This window comes from Wyeomyia smithii, chromosome 2 (genome assembly GCF_029784165.1).
Source record: "Wyeomyia smithii strain HCP4-BCI-WySm-NY-G18 chromosome 2, ASM2978416v1, whole genome shotgun sequence".
Lineage (NCBI taxonomy): Eukaryota > Metazoa > Arthropoda > Insecta > Diptera > Culicidae > Wyeomyia > Wyeomyia smithii.
The window spans coordinates 13,293,024-13,315,469 of NC_073695.1; the positions used below are offsets into that span (position 1 = coordinate 13,293,024).

General features: G+C 38.7%; 1 protein-coding gene across 2 annotated transcripts in view; it reads right to left on the bottom strand.

The window, feature by feature from the left end:
• LOC129725702 (rap guanine nucleotide exchange factor 4) overlaps nt 1–22,446 on the bottom strand; it is a 523,900-nt gene that overhangs the window by 349,060 nt on the left and 152,394 nt on the right. For both annotated transcript variants that reach the window (XM_055681789.1, XM_055681788.1), the window contains exons 3-4: nt 1,737–1,879; nt 1,579–1,673 (exon numbers count right to left, since the gene is read on the bottom strand). In XM_055681789.1, coding sequence (XP_055537764.1) covers nt 1,579–1,673; nt 1,737–1,879 — 238 coding nt within the window. The remainder of the gene's footprint in view (nt 1–1,578; nt 1,674–1,736; nt 1,880–22,446) is intronic.

Below are 22,446 nucleotides of genomic sequence, written 5' to 3' on the forward strand. Positions count from 1 at the left end.
TGAGATGGAAAGGGAGCAGTTTTCGACGGAAAAAATCTTGCATGTGGTTGAAACGACCATTATTAGATAGTCGTACTTCCGTAACACGTGCTAAATATATGGCAGTATGTGTTGTTACTTGACTGGGGAAGAATTTTATTGCCTTTTAAGTAAAAGGTTTGTTACCCAAAAGGCAATTTTGCGCTATTGCTTCTAAAGTAATAAGGAAAAGTTTTGCGTGTAGGTAATTTTCTGTTCCTTGAAATTTCGGAAGTATAAAATTTACCCCTGTAATCATCACATCTCTATAATATCTTTCAAAATAAAACAATTAAGAAGCATTTATTTCAGTCTAAAAGTATTAGAAAACGTGACTCACTTCCGCTTGTTTTTTTTTCCCTTTATATTTATAGACCGATTGTGAAACGGATGCGAATCTAGTGGAAACCCCGACCCGGTCTTGACGTCTTCTCGCTCGCTGCACCAGCAGCATGCACTTTGCCAACAATGAAGCAATCCGGCTGTCTAATTCAATTATTTGTTTGTTTGAAATCAGTTTCACCGTGTTTACCGTTTGCTGCAGGACCAGCAGCAGTAGCAGCAGCAGCTTGCGGTAAGCAAGCGTAGTACGTAGTTTCTTCTGTTACCGACAGTTTTCCACCAGTCCAATCGGTGGCAAACACAGTCATGAAAGGGCATTCTACACATTTTCCAGTGTTGAGGAAAGGATGTTTGCTTATTTACGCACACATCCGAAGAAGAGGGGGGAAATTTTTCCTCCGGTTGCCTGTCTGCTTGTTTCGAGCACCGTTCTTGACTTGGATTGTATCTTTTCGTCTTGCACTCGAAGAACTAGTTCAACCCGGTGGCAAATTGCATTTTCACTACCGACTTGAAAGCGACGGAAGAAGTAGATCTTATAATCAAACATTTCACTGCAAAGTGGGAAAAGTGTGTAAACAATCCAATTTAGAGCAGACGAACTGCTGGCTCATGTATTGCTTATTGAATCAGTCTTTAGTTTTATAGTTTGAGGTTCATTTGAAAAAGGCAAGAACCAAATTTAGTTAGGGTTAGATAGGTCTATTACCTTCCACATCATCAACGCTTTTGAACACAGAAACCGACCACTTTCGGGAGAGACCCACCCAATAGGGCCGATCCAATCAAATGATTTCCCAACCAAAAGCTCATTCGGTTCTAAAAGTGAATAGCTTCCGATTGCCAAACACTGTACCTACTGGGGTCGACTTCCACCTTTTGACCAACTGACCAGAAAAAGTCCTTCCTCCTGGCGAATGGTCAACAGTCATTGTTCAGCAAGTGAATGAAAAGTCGTCATCGTATTTTACCTTTTCTGGTCAGACCATTTCAACAACCCACATGGGATCGACCGGAGCTATTAGGCTGCTCCTATGGGAGTCGATTGTTCTGATTCGTTAAATTTTTTATCGACCTTTCTCACCCAGCAAACAAACATATGAATAGAGAAACCCTGTTCCCGGTTCGTTGTGGACCTCTCTGTTTGTGAAGAATGATATCCACAGTCATGGAACTGTTGGCTCAGCTTGATACCGTTTATTCAAAAGACATACACACCTTATTATCCTTGGTTTCTGCCCCGTGGTAGCGCACCTCCAGCTGACCGCCCAGAACAGCATACCAGTAGCGGCCCTGTTCGCCAGCACGAAACACTGCAAAATGTGACAAATTGAAACATCGAGCACGAAAATAAACTGCCAATACTAAACACTTACACGTTACACCTTTCTCCAGATCCTCGTAGAATCCGCACATGGCGAGCTGCTGTAGCGCCGAGCCGGGCAGTCGACAGAGCGGTTCTACCCGCCTCAGCCGACAGGATATCAGTTCACAATCTCTCAAGTTACGATCACAGGGCCTAGAAAATATTAAAAAAAAATTTTTTTTGGTGAATAATCGGTAAAGTTAGTATTGTTAAGTGCGATTTCACGGGAAACGCGTGAATAAGGAAACATGACTCTTTTTAAATTGAATGGAACTCCTTCCGAATATATTTTTTTTCAACCGTCATTTTTGATTCGGCTGAAACTTTGCATAGACGTTTCAATGGGCGAACATGCCATTTTGTGCTATTGGTTTAATTTTTCGGTATACGGCTCATTTTTGAGAAGTTAAAAAAATCGATACAAATCCATACAATTTTTTTTTAATTTTTTGCCTTGTTTCCAATCTCTTCTGATCTTTTAATGGATTTTTCACAAATGCATGGTCCAATTACATATTGCATAATAGTCATATTTCAAAAAAATTCTTCATTGTTTCGTTTACTGTTATTAAGATAAAAGAGAATATTGTTATCATTATTTTTCCATTACTTTAGGAAACAGTTTTCGGTACTTCAGTTCAGACTTTGAACCGTTATCCTTCCTTCTGCTCTATTTTAGACGGTTTGACTGCCGTTCCAATCATAGTAGTCCCATGTTCTACACAAACCTTATGCACGCTGGGACAACTATGCTTCGAACGATAGTTTATGTATCCTCAGATTTCATTAAAAAAAGTCTGCATCCATCCACTTCCTGGCCGTATTGGAAACGATTTCTGTAATTTTGGACCGAGTGAAGAAACGAGATACAGATTTAGAATTAGAATTGGAATTAGAATTTTTGTTGAATACGTTTAGTTTTTTCTACCTTAAAGAGCTTTGAATGTGTATTTTGTTGTTGTATGCCAAAGTGTGAAACATTTTCTTGTATTGTATCATCCTTGGGGTGTTTCCAAGAAAAGCTGTAGCGATTTCAATCATGGTTAGAAAGATATTTAACTGGTCGTTCTAGAGTCGTTCTGCTTTTGTTTTCACGTTTTTTCCAGTGATTTTTAAAATCGATATTTACCTTTTTCTACTTTAAAAATATCTCACAAGGATTTTAAATGTAATTCGAATGTTTGTATTCTAGATTCTTATGAGCTTCCCTCGAATTATTTTACATCAGTGTTAAAAATGTTTTTCGTCTTTTAAAAGTAAAAAGCAGTGTCTTTTACTTCAACTAAGTGTAAACAAAATTTCATCAGAAAAAAAAAATGCTTTTTAGATTCCAACCTAAATATCATTCGTTGTTTTGCTTTCGTCTCGATTAGACGCAAATTGTTTATCTCCGTGTGATTCGCAAAATAACAATACACGAGTTATCGTACGGGTGTTTTTTTTTCTTCGATTAGTTCTTGTGCTGCGCGATAACAATAGTCTGCAGTTTATCGGCAGAAATATCTTCTGCACACTGGTAGGGGCAGGCTACCCCGCCAGTGATCTCATACGCAGCTGATATATCAGCAAGAACAATTCTCCCGCACCGCTGCTACCCCGCTAGCAGCACGGACCACCATACGATCGAGCGAGTGGAAGTCAACTACAAGTGGCATCTACAAGGTCGCATGTAAGATACGGCCACTGTGTCACAACACGAAGCTGGATCGTCATTGTTTGTTCTGCGGAGACACTCGATTAATCCTACTATCAGCCGTGAGGTCGTGACTTAGACGTTCGGTGAAGTATTCACTTTAGATTTTTTATCATTATTATTATTAATATATTACTATTACTATTATTAATATTATTATTATTGTTATCATTATTATAATTATTATTATTATTATTATTAATATTATTACTATTGTTATTAGTATTAGTATTACTGTCTTTTTTTTTATTTTGATCCATTGTAGTTTGAAAAATTGTTTTTAAAATTTAATATCAACTAGTTGATGAACCCCCCCCCCCCCCCCCACATTCGAATATTTTTCGTTTGTGTGCGGTAGAGCGTAACGCTCCCGCAAAATGGACGACATGCAGGTGCAACTTTTCTTGGATGTGGAAACGATTGGGGAAGAAATTGAAATTTCCCCCAGCAGTTCTCCCTTACCTTCCCCGGTCCCTACGTTGTTTACTTCCGGCCCATAAAAAAACCTTTGAATATAATTCAAATAGGCAAAGACCTGGCAAAACAGTTTTCGGCCGTAACCGAGATTACGAAGGTGAGGCCGAACAAACTGCGAGTTGTCGTGAGTAGCCTGAAGCAAGCAAACGAGATTGCTAGCTACGAGCTCTTTACAAGGGAGTACCGCGTGTACATCCCTGCCAAGGACGTGGAGATCGACGGTGTGGTTACCGAAGGTAGCCTCACGGTCGATGACATTTTGCGTCACAAGGTTGGCTGCTTCAAGAACTCCCTGATTCAAGATGTAAAGGTACTGGATGTCAAGCAATTGCATTCAGTATCCATCGAAGAAGGGAAGAAGAAATTCCTCCCTTGGGACTCCTTCCGTGTAACATTCGCCGGATCCGCACTGCCGAGCTACATCTCTTTGGACAGGGTTCGTCTGCCTGTACGCCTGTTCGTACCGCGGGTCATGCATTGCCAAAACTGCAAGCAGTTAGGTCATACAGCCACCTACTGCTGCAACAAGGCACGCTGCAGCAAGTGCGGAGGCAATCATGCTGAGACCGCTTGCAGTGAGGATACTGAAAAGTGTCTTTACTGCGAGGGAACTCGGCATGACCTTTCGGCGTGTCCCGCGTACAAACAGCACGAGGAAAAAATTAAGCGTTCCCTCAAGGAACGATCAAAGCGCTCTTTCGCAGAAATGCTGAAGAGTGCTGAGCCACCCTCGACAGGAAACATCTTTTCCTTTTTGCCAACCGATGAGGGTACATCTGACGATCCCGTCGAAGGGTGTTCTTATGCCATGCCAGAAGGATCTAGGAAGAGGAGAATGATCAACTCTCCTAATCTTTCTCGCAAAGGTCGTAAGATAACCCCTAGCGGAATGACCAATAAGACAACACAGAAAGAAAGCGGTGAAGAAAAACCGAAGCAAGTACCTCCCGGTTTTAATTTTAAATCAAACCAGGAGTACCCACCGCTTCCTGGGGCACCAAAAACCCCTCGTGCACCCATTTCTCGATCAGAAGATAAAAACGAAACAGGGTTCGTAAAATTTTCTGATATTGTGGACTGGATATTTAAAACATTCCGCGCCTTTTTTGATATTGGGAGATTTTATCTCTCACTGTTCGCTATGGGGGTCGCTGTACGACGACAACCGATCTACTTTAATCTGTAACTTAATCGACGACTTCAATATGACAGTTTTGAATACTGGGGAAGCGACACGTGTACCTAATCCTCCAGCACGTGAAAGCGCACGTGAAAGCGCTTGACCTATCCCTTTGCTCGACATCACTAGCGTTAGATTGCCAGTGGAAAGTAATCAATGATCCCCACGGTAGTGATCACCTACCAATCGTTATTTCAATTGCTAATGGGTCAACTCCAACGGATCCAATCAATATTGCGTATGACCTCACACGTAACATTGATTGGAAGTCCTATGAGACCATAATATCGCAAAGAATCGAGTCCCACGTGAAACTTCCTCCGGAGGAAGAATACGCGTTCCTTTCTGGCTTGATCATCGACGCCGCGACTCAAGCTCAGACGAAACCGATACCCGGGGTAACGATTAGACGGCGCCCTCCCTCCAAGTGGTGGGACAAAGAGTGCTCAGACCTGTACGCGCGGAGGCCCTCGGTGTATTTGGCCTTCCGAGAACAAGGCACTATCGATTTGCTCCGAAAGTACGATGTACTGGATAGACGAATGAAGAGCTTGATAAAAGCAAAAAAACGCGGATACTGGCGGCGGTTTGTGAACGCGTTGTCGAGGGAAACAGCGATGAGCACTCTTTGGGATACCGCCAGACGCATGCGGAATCGTAACGTTTCGAATGAGTCCGAGAAGTATTCAGAGCGCTGGATACTCGATTTCGCCAAAAAGGTCTGTCCGGACTCTGTCCCCGAACAGAAGACCTTTCGCGACGCGTTTTTAGTAGCTACGGAAGAGCCCCCATTTTCGATGTTGGAATTTTCAATGGCTCTCCTGTCGTGCAACAATAAGGCTCCAGGGTTAGATAGAATAAAATTCAACCTGTTGAAGAATCTACCCGACTCTGCAAAAAGACGCTTGTTGAATTTGTTCAACAAGTTTCTTGAGCTAAATATTGTTCCGCATGACTGGAGGGAGGTAAAAGTCATTGCTATTCGGAAACCCGGGAAACCTGCCTCTGATCACAATTCATATAGGCCGATTGCGATGCTCTCTTGCCTCCGGAAATTAATGGAGAAAATGATCCTCTTACGGTTAGACAAATGGGTCGAAACAAACGGGTTACTTTTAGATAATCAATTTGGCTTTCGCCGGGGCAAAGGGACGAACGATTGCCTAGCGTTGCATTCTACTGAAATTCAACTAGCCTTTGCTCGTAAAAAGCAAATGGCTTCTGCGTTCATGGATATTAAGGGGGCTTTTGACTCTGTCTCTGTAGAAGTTTTAAGCGCGAAACTTCATTCGCAGGGACTTTCACCAAATTTGCATAACTTTTTGCTCAATTTGTTGTCAGAAAAGCATATGTATTTCTCACAAGGCGATTCGACAACTTCCCGAATTAGTTACATGAGTCTTCCCCAGGGTTCACGTTTAAGTCCTCTCTTATATAATTTTTACGTCAATGACATCGATGAATATCTTGCAAGTTCATGCACGCTAAGGCAACTTGCAGACGATAGCGTTGTATCCATTACTGGTAGCGAGGCTAGCGATCTGCAAGAACCAAAGCAAGATACCTTAGACAATTTGTCTGAATGGGCTCTTAAGCTGGGTATCGAATTCTCTCCGGAGAAAACTGAGCTGGTCGTTTTTTCTAGGAAGCATAACCCAGCTCAGCTGCAGCTCCTACTAACGGGTAAAACGATCTCTCAGGTTTTAGTCGCTAAATATCTCGGGGTCTGGTTCGACTCTAAATGCACCTGGGCTTGTCATATTAGGTATCTGACACAAAAATGCCAACAGAGGATTAATTTTTTCGTACGATTACCGGAACTTGGTGAGGTGCTCACCCAGGAGACCTTCTAAGGTTATACCAAACAACGATATTGTCAGTTCTTGAGTACGGCTGTTTCTGCTTTCGCTCCGCCACGAACACGCACATTATAAAATTAGAGAGAATACAATATCGTTGTTTGCGTATTGCCTTGGGTTGCATGCAGTCGACCCATACGATGAGTCTTGAAGTGTTAGCGGGTATTCTTCCGTGGAAACATCGTTTTTGGAATCTCTCTTACCGGTTGCTAATTCGATGCACAGTTATGAACCCATTAGTAATTGAAAAATTCGAGAGGTTGGTCGACCTTCAATCTCAATCCAGATTTATGACTTTATATTTTGACTAAATGGCTCAAGATATTAATCCTTCTTCATACGATTCCTCCAATGTCGAACTTTTAGATACTTCTAATAATGCTATATTCTTCGACACCACCATGAAACAAGACATTTCTGGTATCCCGGATCAATTGCGACCCCAAGAGATCCCTAAATTTTGTTCGAATAAGTTTAAACATGTTAGTTATGATAAAAGGTTTTACACTGACGGATCTAATCTAGATGAGTCCACTGGCTTCGGTGTTTTCCACGAAAATTTTACCGCCTCCTACAAACTCGATGCTCCTGCTTCCGTGTACGTCGCAGAACTTGCTGCTATTCAGTACTCTCTTGGAATCATCGAAACCCTACCCACAGACCACTACTTCATCTTCACAGATAGTCTCAGTGCCATTGAGGCTCTGCGATCGATGAAGACTGTGAAGCACACCCCGTATTTCCTGGGGAAAATACGGCGGTTTTTAAGTGTTTTAACAGTTAAAAATTACCGGGTTACCTTAGCGTGGGTCCCTTCACTATTGATGGCGATATTTATGTAAGACCAATGGCTTATGATGAATTTTATAGCATTTTGCGTCAGAGAACACTCAACAGTTGGCAATCATCATGGAACTCAGATGAACTGGGACGGTGGCTACATTCCATTTTTCCCAAGGTATCGACGAAAGCATGGTTCAAGGGGTTGGATGTAGGTCGGGACTTCATTCGAACGTACCCATTAGAGACATTCTGGGAAGCGGTGATCTCCAGTACATGACACAGCTATACGGGTTTATAAAAAATGCTGACATTAAAATTTGAATTGTTATCTATTTGTTAGATTACAATTCCCGTCACAAACTGAAAGAAAATGACACACCATACTGGAGACACTAAGACGAAGACTCGGCATCTTTATGTTCACGCAGACACCTCAGGCAAAACTGCTCAAATAGAACATCACTGCTAGCCACCTACAAATAAATAAATTCTATAACTTAATATAGTTAAAATGAAAATTGTAACTCCCCTCCTCTCACCCTTAATCCCCACTAGCTCGTAGTCGGCCGCAAGATATAAAAAATTGGACACCCTCTTTTCCTGCTAATTTAGAATCAAAAAAAAATGTACTTGGCTCAGTTAAACATAAATTGTATCGTGCCGTGTCAAATAAACTATTTTAAAACTAAAACCAACCTTAATATGTTGGATGATTCCGGTTGAGTTGGTTGGCAATCAATTTCTCTTCGAAAATAATAGACTCCCTTTGTAAAGATGTTAGAAAAGTCAAACAAGTAAAAAAGGTCAATAATGTCAAAAAATGTAAACTACAGGGCGAGGAAAAATTATCCGTGTTCAATGTTTTAGTCATAACTATATTCTATCAATAAAAAACAACAACATATTTATACAAAATGCAGATACATTAGCATGGTTTGTAATATTTACATCACGGACTCAAAATGTTCACCTTCGGCTTCAACGCACGCCTTCAATCGTTTAGGGAAATTATCGACGATGGACGATAGTTCTTCCACAGATATGGCATCCTAGGCCTTGGTTAGACTAGCTTTCAAATGATCCAATGATTTGTGTGGTTTAGTACAGGCTCTGGATTCAAGAACAGACCAAACAAAATAGTCCATTGGATTTAAATCAGGAGAGTTTCAAGGCCATTTATCTCTAGTTAAATATCTCGGAAAAAGTCTGCTACAGAGTTCCAGTGTTTTTTTTTTCGCTCTATGCGATGGAGCCCAATCTTGTTGTAATGTCCATTTAGTTTTACCTAAATGTACACGTGCCCAAGGTGCCACTGTGTGGGTTGAAGGCTTTTAGTAAACAAATTGATTGATTTTTACACCCTTTCTAATGAATATTAGGGGGGTTTTACCAATAGCCGTAATTCGCGCCCAAACCATCACCGAAACTGGATGATGTGATCGAGCTACGTTCATACGCTTAGAAGAGCCTTTACTGCCCCTGTTTACATAGTTGACGTAAGAGCCAAAATGACCAAAATGCACTTTTTCGTTGATTCAGCTTCCTTTCCCTAAGATACATACACCACAAATGAAAAGAAAACTATTTTGTTCTAAAACTTTGGAGAAATATTGGAAAAACGTTTTGGCGTAACTGCCAATTGGTTGCAAAAACTGGCGTCACTCCATACAAGGTGCAATTGTCTATGTTAAGTCGTTTTACTCGACTGTCTAACAACTGTCTGTTTGTCTAAGTTAAGTCGTTCAATTCGACGAATATTCCATGGAAAGGGTAAAAGGGGATTGAACTCTTGTATTGTTTATTTTTTTTTTTACAAACACTCAGCCTCAGGAAGGTTCAAAGTCACCATGTCCATTCCCCCCACTAGTGGATATTTGCATCAGATGAAATAATTAAAACGTGTGTGTATATTACGGTGGGTAAATTTAATCGATTTGCCAGACGTTTTTATGGTTCTATTTGGGGCCCCAAACAATCTTAACATTACCGGAAGTGGATTGATCGATAGCTCTCTAGGAAGAAACATGCAAAAAAAGTTTTCCTATACTAACTTTCATACAAATTCATGTACATGCATATGTAAGGCACCAATCAGAGGCACGAGTAATCCATATTCTGCAGGTTTAGCATTGTTTTGGGGCCTAAATTGAACAAAAGAAAGTTTGTTCTGGCTCTGTGCTGTTAAGTTTGCATTTTTTCTTGTAACGATTACCCACCTTAGCGTAAATGCAAGTTTTTGTGTGTATATGTGTGTGGGTTTGTATGTGTGTTTGTGCTATTTGTCTAATTGAAACTGCCGATAGACAATAACTGACGTTTGACCGAAACACGATTGATAAAACTAATTCAACTGCGAGGCAGAGTAGGAAGTAGTCGAGTTTTTACGCCAAGCTATGCGAACAATCTGCGAGAAAAATGCATGTTTATTCGCATAAATTGGCGTAGCGGTTTTTTCTGTATTAATTACCATGGGCAGACTCATATAATCCATGGGGCCTCTATTCAAACATCAATCTTCATAAAATTGACAGACTATTTTGCTGCAATTGTATCTCAATATAATTATTTGGGTTAAAATAACAAAAATGCGTTTTTCTGATGGTGTTGGTTGTTACGTCAACTATGTAAACAGGGGCAGTTTATGCAAAAGCTGACGATCTCATCGGTGAATTAAGTTATGTGATGACGTCCATCGATAAATTCTTTCAACAGAATCTTCGATTTTATTTCGATTATTCGATTTTTCGGTATCGATTTTCTTTCATCCTGTCGTTAAGGTAATGATTTTTTGAAAATTTGTAACAACGTTATCGTTTTTTCATCCACGCCCAAGCCTTTAAGAGACTGCAAGAAACGAATGAAAGCTAGCAGTGCATTTTTTATCTAAAATGTCCTAAACCCTATGAAAAAGTTGAAAATTTGCCAAAGGTATTTTCGGCAGAATGATGTATTTTTTTAATATGAAAAAATATATAGAACATAGTAGGGCCTCTAAAATCACATGAGAAAAATTTATTTAGTTTTTTTCGGTTTTTAAAAACTTGAAGAATGTCTGTGTATAAAACTACCTGTATGTGGTTGATTTTCAAGAGATAGAACCGAAGTGTCTTCAGCAAAGTTTTTCTACATAAAATTGTCCACAACTTTGCTGAAGACTTCGTTTTGATTTGATAAGTGAATAAAAAAATAAATTGTTTATCTCACTTTTAGGTGAATTAATCAAATATTTATTTGCATCAAAAAATGCCTCTTAAAGTCTACAAAAACTTTGTCAAATACATTTTAGCGTTTCAATGGCATTTTTATACTCAAATCGCTGACGATCACGTTTTTCGCGTTTTAAACCACTGTGCAGTGTGGTGAAAGCATTTGCTACACACAAGCACATACTGAATTTTTTTCTCCGCTCTTTCTACATACTGAGGAGAATGACAAGCATGGTTGTAGCACAATCTAAAATAAAAAACAACTTTGTTGAAGACATCATACTTCTATCTACCTATTTGAATGGACTTTTGTGGAGATTTCTTTATATTACCCCTAAAATCGGTTGTTTTCAATATAACTTTTTTGGTAATTCTCTACAATTTCAATGTTTCAATGTTCTACAATATTGCTTGCTATAACGAAACGAAACATTTCTTCGAAGCAAGTTAATTTTCATTTCACATATTTCGTTGCTAATTGACAATTTTTACTCAAATAATGCACTAATTTAAACTAATTACATTTTACTCAAAAAACTGATTTTGGAGCCGTAGTGTCTTCAGCAAAATTGTTTCGTTAATTAGTCTACATTTTATGAAAGTTAGAACTTTGTGATTAATCTACCTAAAAGTGAGAAACGAATTTTATTTTTCTCAGTTTTGCATAAAAAAATCCACTTTGCTTGGTGAAGTTGTTGCACATTTCATAAAAACAACTTTTCGGAAGACATCGTAGTTCTATTTGCCATTTATGTCTTCTTGAGAATGCCCCTAGAAATCATTTTTAATGTAACTTTTTATTGTGATTTCTCAAAAATTTTCGATGTTCTACAATATTGTTAACTACAATAAAACTCAGAAGTTTACCGAAGAAAGTTTATATTTATCTCTAATAATTATTTAGATATTGACGATTTTTATTTAATTAATTTTATTCATTCAATGCACTAATTTACCTCCAGATATCTACACAGGAGACTACGAAAGACAAATGCCCATAACTGGAATGAATGATGTTTTACTTATATTTTATTTTTGAAATGGTTTTGTCTGCAGATATTTGCAGGTTATGAAGATATCTGTTAGTGAATTAGTGCCTTGTTTTATTGAATATCGTCTATATATATATATATATATATATATATATATATATATATATATATATATATATATATATATATATATATATATATATATATATATATATATATATATATATATATATATATATATATATATATATATATATATATATATATATATATATATATAGAACAATATATATATATAGAACAATATATATATATATATAAGAGATGAAAAACTTTCTTTGACGAAATTGTTTGTTACATTATAGCAAACAACATTGAAAAATTGTAGAAAATCACTACTAAATGTTTAATTGATAAAATTGATTTTTAGTGGCAACCTGAAGAAAACCCCACAAAAGTCCATTTAAATAGGCAGATAGAAGTATGGTGTCTTTGACAAAGTTGTTTTTTACAGAATGTGCTACAACTTTGCCGAACAAGAAGAATTTTTATATGCAAAAACGAAAAAAGGAAAATTCGTTTCTCACTGTTTAGTGGTTTAATGACAAAATTACAACTTTCATTATATGGAGACAAATTGATGGATAGGCATTGCTGAAAGCTCTATGGCTCGAAAATCATTTTTTTCTGGTCAAAATAATTTTGATCTCGTTTTTGCTGCTTTGGAAACGTCGCGGACAAATTTCAAAAGCTTTGGAGAGCACGGTGTGAGACACTTTGGAACAGATCGATAACGATGCCGGCTACGTCATTACACTCTGTTAGGGTGAGGAAGAAAAGAAGTGTAACAGTCGTTGTTGTCGGAGAACGAGTTTGGCTCTGCATCTCTAACGTCTGTGACTGAAAGTAAAGTACGTGTTTGTCTCCATGGTAGTGATGAATTAGTATGCGTTTTTTCGTCCTTCCTTCTACTACGATTGACTGGAGAGGTTTTCAATTATTCTTTTTTTCCTGTAGGAGACTGAGGTTTTCATTTAACTGTGTATGGCTCTAATTTTTGACAATTTCAGGGTTTGACGTGAGAGAAGGGTCAAAGTCGGAGATGAGGTGAGGAGCCTGAGAAGGAACACATGCTTAAAACTCCCTCTGGCAACGAAAGGTCTACTAAGTTTAAACCCATGACCATCTGCTTGTCAAAAGGGACTCTGTAATATTGAGGCTACGCATCTTCCCTCAAAAATGTCAAAAATGTTAAAAATGTCAAAAATGTCAAAAATGTCAAATATGTCAAATATGTCAAAAATGTCAAAAATGTCAAAAATGTCAAAAATGTCAAAAATGTCAAAAATGTCAAAAATGTCAAAAATGTCAAAAATGTCAAATATGTCAAAAATGTCAAAAATGTCTAAAATGTCAAAAATGTCATAAATGTCACAAATTTCATAAATGTCAAAAATGTCAAATATTTCAAAAATGTCAAAAATGCCATAAATGTCAAAACTGGCGAAAATGTCAAAATGATCAATATGTCGAATATGTCAAAGATGTCGAAAACGTCAAAGTTTCAAAAATATAAAAAATGTCAAAAACATCAAAAATGTCAAAAAAGTTAGATTGTCAAATATGTCAAAAATGTGAAAAAGTGACAATAATGTAAAGAATTTAAAATATCTAAAATATCAAAGATGTTTAAAATGTCAATAATGTCAACAGATTGAGTTTGGACGACAGCACATTTTGTAGTTGCTCTTCCATGATGGACGCACGAAGATGGCTACAACCAGATTTTTGTTTTCCATATTCAATGTGAGCTCAACGCCTGCATTTTTAATGAAGGAAAAATTCGCCAATTTTCTTTCGGTAATCTGTTCTACTAAGTAAAATTTTCTTAAAAATGTCAGAAAACAAAATCTGTTTTTTAAAGGTTGGTTATCAAATAGGTCGTGAAGCACTTCCAAAAGTTATGCAAAGCACGATCTGGGAAACCCTAGCAGAGATAGTTAACAGCGCTGAAAGAAAGAAAGTGGTAATCGTTGTTTGCCTCTGCATCTCCAATAACTGTGATGGAAATGTAAGTACATATTCATCACCACAGTAGTGCTTATTATTCCTGTAGGCGACACTAAACAGTCCTATGATTGAACTGATGTGAATGTGGATTGCTGATTGGTTCTGCTCGTTTATTTAAAATTATATTACTTTTACATGCTCTTGTCGAATTCTTAAATTATGTGTGTATATTTGTACGGCCAATTTGGTTTCTATAAGAAATGATTGAGGCGACCTTTTTGAACATTTTTAGATATTTATTGCAGCTTTTTTTAAGGTTAAACTGAAGCGTGTTTAAAGGCAGCACTGGGTACTAAAGGGTTAATATGCTACGGTAAATAAAAGCGTTTGATGTGACCTAGTGTAGGTTATAGGTAAAATTTGGAACAATGATTAAAGTATCGTTTTCTTGACATCAGCGCGTACAATTTGCAATTTAGTCATTTCACAACTCTGAATGTTCTAGCAGCTACGGAAAAGCGATAGACAAAGCTTTCAAAATATATTCAGGCTCATACTAACTTCACCAAAATACGTTGAGTTTTTAAAGCGTAAATTTACTTGTTTATATATTTTACGCAATTTTTCATTTGAAATTTGCCACCTTTTTTGTAAGAGAGCAAGATCGCGCCAAATAACCTGTGGTCGAATATCGACCATTTTTCAAAGAATGAACTGTATATTTTTGATCAAGCATTCCAATGAACGTATGGTTTTTGCTGGAGAACTACGGACAAATTACGAAAAACGTGAATTTTTCTAAATAATAATAACTTTAGTGTCTGTCTGTCAGAACTTGTTTACAGATTCTTAAACTAAGCTAGCAAACTTTAACAATAATCAATTAAAGTTATCAATCGAGGGACACTATTCCAATCACCCCGAACCTATTTTAAGCAGTTTCCATCTGTTTTGAAGTCGTTCTTTTGTGCCACCCGAAGTGGCTCCTGAATGGCTGCAATATAGGTCGATTTGTTTCAAATGATGTTTGTTCACAGATTGCCTTGTGATTAACGCTTGTTTTCTGCAACTGATTAAAAACACACAAACACACACACTACTCACAAACACCACTCACACACACACTCACTACTCACACACACACACTACTCACACACACACACACTACTCATACACACACTACTCACACGCACACGCTACTCAGACACATCCACGCTACTTAAACACACACGTACATTGAAATTGTCGAAATTGATCAAACAGCAGGAGTTTGAGGCCTGTTTTTGCGACTGAGTCAAATAGGCGCTACTGCGTAGGCCGTTCCTTACCCTACCTCGGATAAATGCATTTTTGCACACACATGTTATACACACATACACGCATACACGTAATACACACACGCTATACACATACACAAACACACACACACAAACACACACACACACACACACACAAACACACACACACACACAAACACACACACACACAAACACAAATACACACACACAGACACAGACACACACACACACACACACACACACACACACACAAACATAGACACACACACGTTACTCACACATACACACACACGTTACTTACACATACACGCACAGGCCATTCACACACCCACACGCTTCTCACACTACACTATACCTACACTATCGGCAGCACCCAAACGGCTTCCAAGTCTTCCAATGGTCCCCAGTGTCGTTCAATTTCGGGCTGTATTCCAACAACGATATCTAAATTAGATTACCACTGATCCAACTCAGATCTAAGGGAAGCCGAACTGTTCGCCTTGACGGTCGACCAGGGAATGATCTTCTCTCAACACGGAATGTCTTTTTACAGCGTCACTCAGTGTGGGAAACTTGGGTGATTAGGGGAAGAACCAATCACGTGGAAGCATCTCTGCTTTCTTTCTTCGTCGCTTACGTTAGGTGATGAATGCAATGCCAATTGGCTGGCATTGCTAGCCAATGACTGAATGCGTGAAATCATTTCGTCTATGTTTTTGAAGTCTGCGTTAGGGAAATATACCAATCGTATGAAAAATGTATGTGGATATTCGACCTTCAAACGTTTCCGCAATTTTCAAGGAGTAATAAAAAAAGGTAACTAAAATTATTATCATGTTATACAAATCTTGTATATTTTAGCTTTCAAACGGTATATTAACTATTGAAATCGGAACAGTTGTTTGAGCTCTATTAGCATCTAAAATCTTCCATTACGCCAACCAAAAACGTTACACGTTCAATCCAGTTTTCACAGGATGTCCCACGTCAAAAAAAAAAAATCAAATCTTTTTTTTAATTGAATTTTAATGTTTATTTTTGATTTTTGTTGGTAGAATTTTTTTTTTGTACACTGTATATTTTATTTATGATGCATTTTAATTCCCTACAACTCATTCTCAGAGAGTTTTTCTATACAACCAACGGTTTCTGGGCTACAATGCTTCGAATAAAACCTACGCCAAAAGGCATACGCCCTTTCAGAATATAACTCATGGGTGTAAAAAATCTCTCCATCTGTGAAAACTGCAAAAAAGTTTCATTCAAATCCAAAATGGTCGATTAAATGCTCGCGTATTTCCAGGTCATAATTTTGCTCAAGTAAAGTATGTATTGCAGGTACACGCTGTCCATGCTTACAAAATAACAAGAAGAAAAAATAAAATAACAAACAAATATCAGAACAGAAAAAAACGGCACACAGCAAAAAAATGACAAAAAAAACAATATTCCAGAGCCTCTCCCTGTAACCGCAGAAAAGGTTCAAAAAACATGTTCGCTGTGTGGTGCTGTTTTTCATTCGTTACGTGCCGATCCAAAGACGAGCATCAAGCACAGAATGCATGTTAGAAAGGAAGCATTAGCTACATTTTGGCTCCACCAATTGTGCGTGCTTCACCAACTTTGCTGTTGCCAGTACCCATAGGTGCCAACTTCAAAGAATTATTGAAGGGGGGGAGGGCATATATCAATAAGAAATAATATTCTCACAGCAGATCATTAGTTTGTCTGTTGAATGAGGTTGTTACAAACTTTTCAGAAAAACTCAAACTTTGAGGCTCATGGTACCAAAGATGAGTTGAATTGTTTGGACAGCGCGATTTAGCCTAAATTTTTTATGACATAGAGGATTTTGTACTGATATAGAAGATAACACATTATGCGGGGAAATTATACCTTGGGAATGTTCCTTAAAGTAATAAGGCCATTACACATATTATTTTCAATGATATAAAAATGTCAAAAAAGTTAGAAGAAAATGGTCAAGAAAGAATTAAAACTTGTTTCCAGAATGTCCAAAAAACGAAAACTATCATAAACATGATAAGAATGTCTTAATTTCCAGTAAATCTATTTAAAGTGCTAATAAAAAAATACGTACACATAAACAAGCCGAGTTACATTCTGTATCATCGTTGATTTTCCATTCTGATAGAGAAGGATTAAGCTTGTTCCCACGAAGACAACGACAGCAGAATCCGCTTGCTTGAGGATGTACGCTTCATATCTTCAGCTTTCCAGCTGTCAGACGAGGGATCAGCGTGCATAATGACAGCGAGTACGACGCACGGCATCACGTAAGTGTATGCAAATTTAATCACTTTCTGCAGGGTTTCCGGGTTTCACTGCCAGTCGACCAGTCACTCCGCGTTGTGACAGTGAAAGCATTTTGACGGCGAACGTAAAAATATCCTTGATGACAAACAGCACTCGAGAGTGTGTGCGACGGGTTGTGAAGTGAACCAATAATCTTAGCGCACGTCTGCAAACACAGACAGACAGACGTTCGTGGCACCTCTGAATTGATAAGTGGTTTAAAGAGTGCCGCGGAGGCGGCAATCAAAGCGCCACGCCAAGCCACACCGCAAGAAGGGCCAGGAAGAACCTCTGTCTCATTACCGCATGATTAATAGACGCTAGGTAAAGATGGATTATGTCTGGATTGTCTGTCATCTGCCAAACCAACAAGGATAAATCAGCTCTCACGGTTTGCTGTGGGTTTTTCTTTGCATCATCGAGTGAAATAAATCTTTACCGACAGGGTGACTCGAGATTACACGTTTTAATCCCATGTAGTTTAATCTTTAATGAAGTTGTCGGAGAAGCTCTTGTGCTGTGCGTAGAAGAGGTTCAGCCAATGATTAAATATCCGACTGACGGTTATTTGATTGACGGAGAGTGATTATCACAATGTCGAAACATTTCATTAGGAAGCTCTAGAGCTTTACGATCATGTGAATTGCGCTTAACATGTGTGTGAAAATGGGAAAACTTATGTTCCAGATACTAACGTCCTGAAATCAAAAATTCAATAACCAAATAAGAAAGCTCAAACCCCCTCGAGACAGTGTTATTTCGAGTTAGATATCCATAACATGCCGACATATTTCCACTTCATATTCGGATATGCTTTACAGTTATTGCTGCCGTTTCCAGTCAAATGGTAAGCAGATGTGCAAGTATACATGTAAACGAAAAGTTTACCATCAAATATGAAATCACGACTATTGTTATTTTCATTGCCTCGTGGGGTTAGAAGGAGTTTCCGGGCGTTGTCGAACGGACCAAGAACAACTGCCGAGAACAAAGTGTGCGCCGAGGGAGGCTGTCAGTGATCGAGACGCCCATCCAGACGGCACCGGTGCCAGTGTTGCGTCTCGTAACCATAACTGTTGGGTTATGGCTGCGAGCTGCTGGAAGCGGAATCATTTGAATATTTCACTCCGCTGTTAACGTCAGCTCCGCCTGAGTGTGTTATCAATAATGCATGTAAAATTTTGCCTTCGGTGTTCTTACGGTTTTTGTTTCTTTCGAGTACTGTGTTTACCGGAAACGACGGAAGGTTTCGCTTATCTTCATGACTTCAACGGCTTCCGCGCGGTTTGCGGATGTGAGCAGCATTTAAGCTAAGATAATAAAATCGTAACACGCCGTATGTTTCATCGCCGTTCATCGGATTAATGGATATATCTTAATTTGCACCAATGTGGAAGCAGTCATGAGCAACTGCAGAGTATGAATTCTTTCTTATTCAATGCATGTTCTGCCGGCTGGAAGCGAAGCACCGCAATTGATAAACAACATCCATTATTCTTGCTATCATTTCATGTTCACGCTACACCTAGCCACGCTATGCTACTGGCTGCTGGAACTACATACCTTCGCATTGATCTCACTTCGCATTTTCCCAATGTGAATACCTACCTTAGAACGGGAGGGGAGGAGCCCTTCGGAAGCAACCGAACGATTGCAAACGATTGTTTCTGCTGGCTGTCCGTTCGATGGCCGGTGGCATGAATCTTGATAATCCCCGCACAGGTGTGCCGTACGGAGCAGTGAACGAGAAATTGAAAATTTATCGTTTCACATAACTCTTGTCGGATGGATTTTCCGAGCTGGAATGATGTGAACAAGCGGCACCACACCCCTCCACCACCCTTTTCTGTGATAGCATGAATGGGTGATTGGATTGGAACGAACTGTTAAGCTTGAATAATGTGCAAATATGGTGCATTTTAATAAAGCACCTTTGATCAAAGCACCACTGCGTTGCAAATTGAATTGTGTACTGAGCTCTGGGAAATGGAGCTATAAGGTATGAATATAAATTGATTTCTCGCTCGTTAGTGAAGTTCGAATGTTACTCTATTCTATTCTATGCATATTAACTAACCGATAGCAGGTATAAAAACTGCGGAGTAATAACACAATTTAAGGCAACTCTTTTTATAAACTGACATTATACACATACAGTTGCATGTTATAACTAATCTAGTAAAATAAATTTCATTTCATTTGGAATCAACACCATGAAATTTTCTCCACAAACTCATTCAATAATCTTCCTCTTTCTGTGTAGGAAAAATCCAGCGAACGAAAGTTTGTTGACGATGAAACGCTACCACGACTTAAAATAATTACGTCGAAAATTTCGACAACAAACTTTTCCAACCAGCAAATCTTGGAAGCGCAGAACACAAGATAGACTTCCTTCCGGTTGTTGGTACGTATCATGGACTGAGTCAAAAGTTCACTCTCGGGAAAAGCTACTGGCAATAAATTTTGCAGTGAGCTTCCCGAGCGGAAAATTCGTACTGTTGAATAATAGTGTTCACATAATAGTGTTGAGGAGGGGTTATAAATTAGGCATTGCGTTCGTTTTTCTTAGAATTTTGAATCATTTTGTGGAGATTCAAATCATTAGCGTTTCCGATTTCACATGTTTAATAGATAAAAACTGAAGTTCTTCCTTCGAAATTATTTTGGGTTTGAAAAACATCCTCCACGTTTTGGACCAATCCTTAATTCAAATATGAATCGAATTTTAAAAAAGTTCAGGTTGAATTCAGAATGCATTTGAGTTAGTCCTGTGCGCCGCCGCCGCCGACGGGTGTTATTTATATACAATCCCCATATACTTTTAAATAGCTTCTCACCTATGTTTCATGACATATTTGATAACTGCAAAATCTATGATTCGTAGCCTCACGGGTAATGGCGGTTGCTAAAAAGGATGTTGGTAATATGCGAACCCCTCTGCTTACATCAATATTGAGATTTCTGAAGAATTGGCAACTCAAATGTTACCAGATATAATTTTCTTTCGATCAAATGCATGAAGGCTTCAGCGCAACAGGGGTGACATTGTGCAGTTCGATTGAACCGATTTTTACTATTTTCGAGCATGTTATACACTGTCAGTTTTACTTCGAGCTCAAAAGGAGCTGGCATTGTCATTTGTCCTTTGAATCATCTAACCCATAAAAAACTAACCATAACGCTCGTCAGCGATCATTTAAATTTGTTCGAGTTACTCGAAACGAGATCCACAATGTCACCTCAAAGTTGTCAAAAGGGTGGGCAATATATCACGAACTTTGCATTATAGCGTCCTCTGACCAAATAAAAATGAATAGTAAATAATGGGTGCTGATATTTGCAGATTTTTTGCGAGTGCCTTTTTTCGAACTTCGAGCACATTTCTCTCAATTTTCAAGTAGTCATAGACATTTTATCAAATCTGGCATCTTTGCGCTGCTATATATTTGCTTATCCCTCACCGCGACGCGACAAAAAGAAAACGTCAAAACTGATCATAACAAAACATACGGAGCGGAAGTGCACGCAATCGAATCATTCGAAGTTTAATATAAGTGAAAACTAGCATTGGGCGATACGACGGAGAGTATCGATACTTCAGAATCGATACCCGAAGAACCACAAGTATCGAGATACTCAAAATATCGGTCAAAAAGTATCGATACCAGAAGTATCGATACAATAGCTGAGATCATTTTTTGAATTTTTGATATTGTTGTTCAAGTTGAAAACCGAAATACCGACTCGCGACTTTCGATTTTTTTACCTTATGCACAATGCGCATAGTGTCGCATCTAGTGCGCTGTATTGCACGTCAGATGCGCTATACAGCGCACTAGATGCGACATACACAATGCGCAATTGTGTATAAGGTTAAAAAAATTACAGGAGGGTTGTGTGCAAAGCCACGACCGCAAGGATGAAGTAGAATACTTTTACAAGAAAGAAAACCCGGCTGCTTGCGTGTCAGTCATTTTTTAATTTGTTGTTCAATTCAATATCGGATAAGATACCGATCACATCTTGGCGTTATCACTGACAGTGCGAATAAAGTATTCCTTGTGATAAAATAAACAGTGAAAATCTGATCTAACACTCAAAACTAGACGGCTCATCTGTTGTCAAAATGAGTCAGCTTTTCATTGATTGCATTTACTAGTGCCCGCTATCGCACAGAGACTGCATTTCACTAAAATGCCTCACTGCATCGGCTGCTATCGATTCCAAACCCGCTGCAACTGCTACGCTATCCGTAGCCATGCCAATGTTTTGGCCGCTACGCGCTACTATTAGTATCCGCTGTCCCTGCATCAGCTTTTCGGATGTTGTGCTCATGACTGAAGGAAAAGATAATTCAGTACGTTCTGAGACACGGAGATGAAGCCAAATATATATCTGTTCCAAATTTCTTGAAAGTGTAAATTGATTTAAGAGAAAATATTAACTCTTCAATTAGGTTTTTATTTCATCCCGAAAAGGACAATTTGTTGTTTAATTCAATGTCTGATAAGATGCCGATCACATCTTTGCGTTATCATTGGCAGTGCAAATAAAGTATTCCTTGCGGGAAAATAAACACTGAAAAGCTCTCCAGAACGTTCTTTTCGTTGGTTACATTTGCTAGTGTGCCTGCTATCGCTCAGAGACAGCATTTCACTAAAATGCCATACTACATCAACTGGCCCTGCTTATATTGATGCTGAGACCAACGTCAACCGCTGCACTATCACAGTAGTGGACGCTTCCGTTGCCATAGGTATCCGCTGCCCTGCATCACCTGGCCTTGCTATTGATGCTGAGACGCGCTCCGCTATCCGTTGCCATACCGCAGCTGTGGCCGTTATCCGCTGCACAGCTACTGCTGCTGTATCCACTACTGCTGCTGAGGGAGGACTGCTCCTGT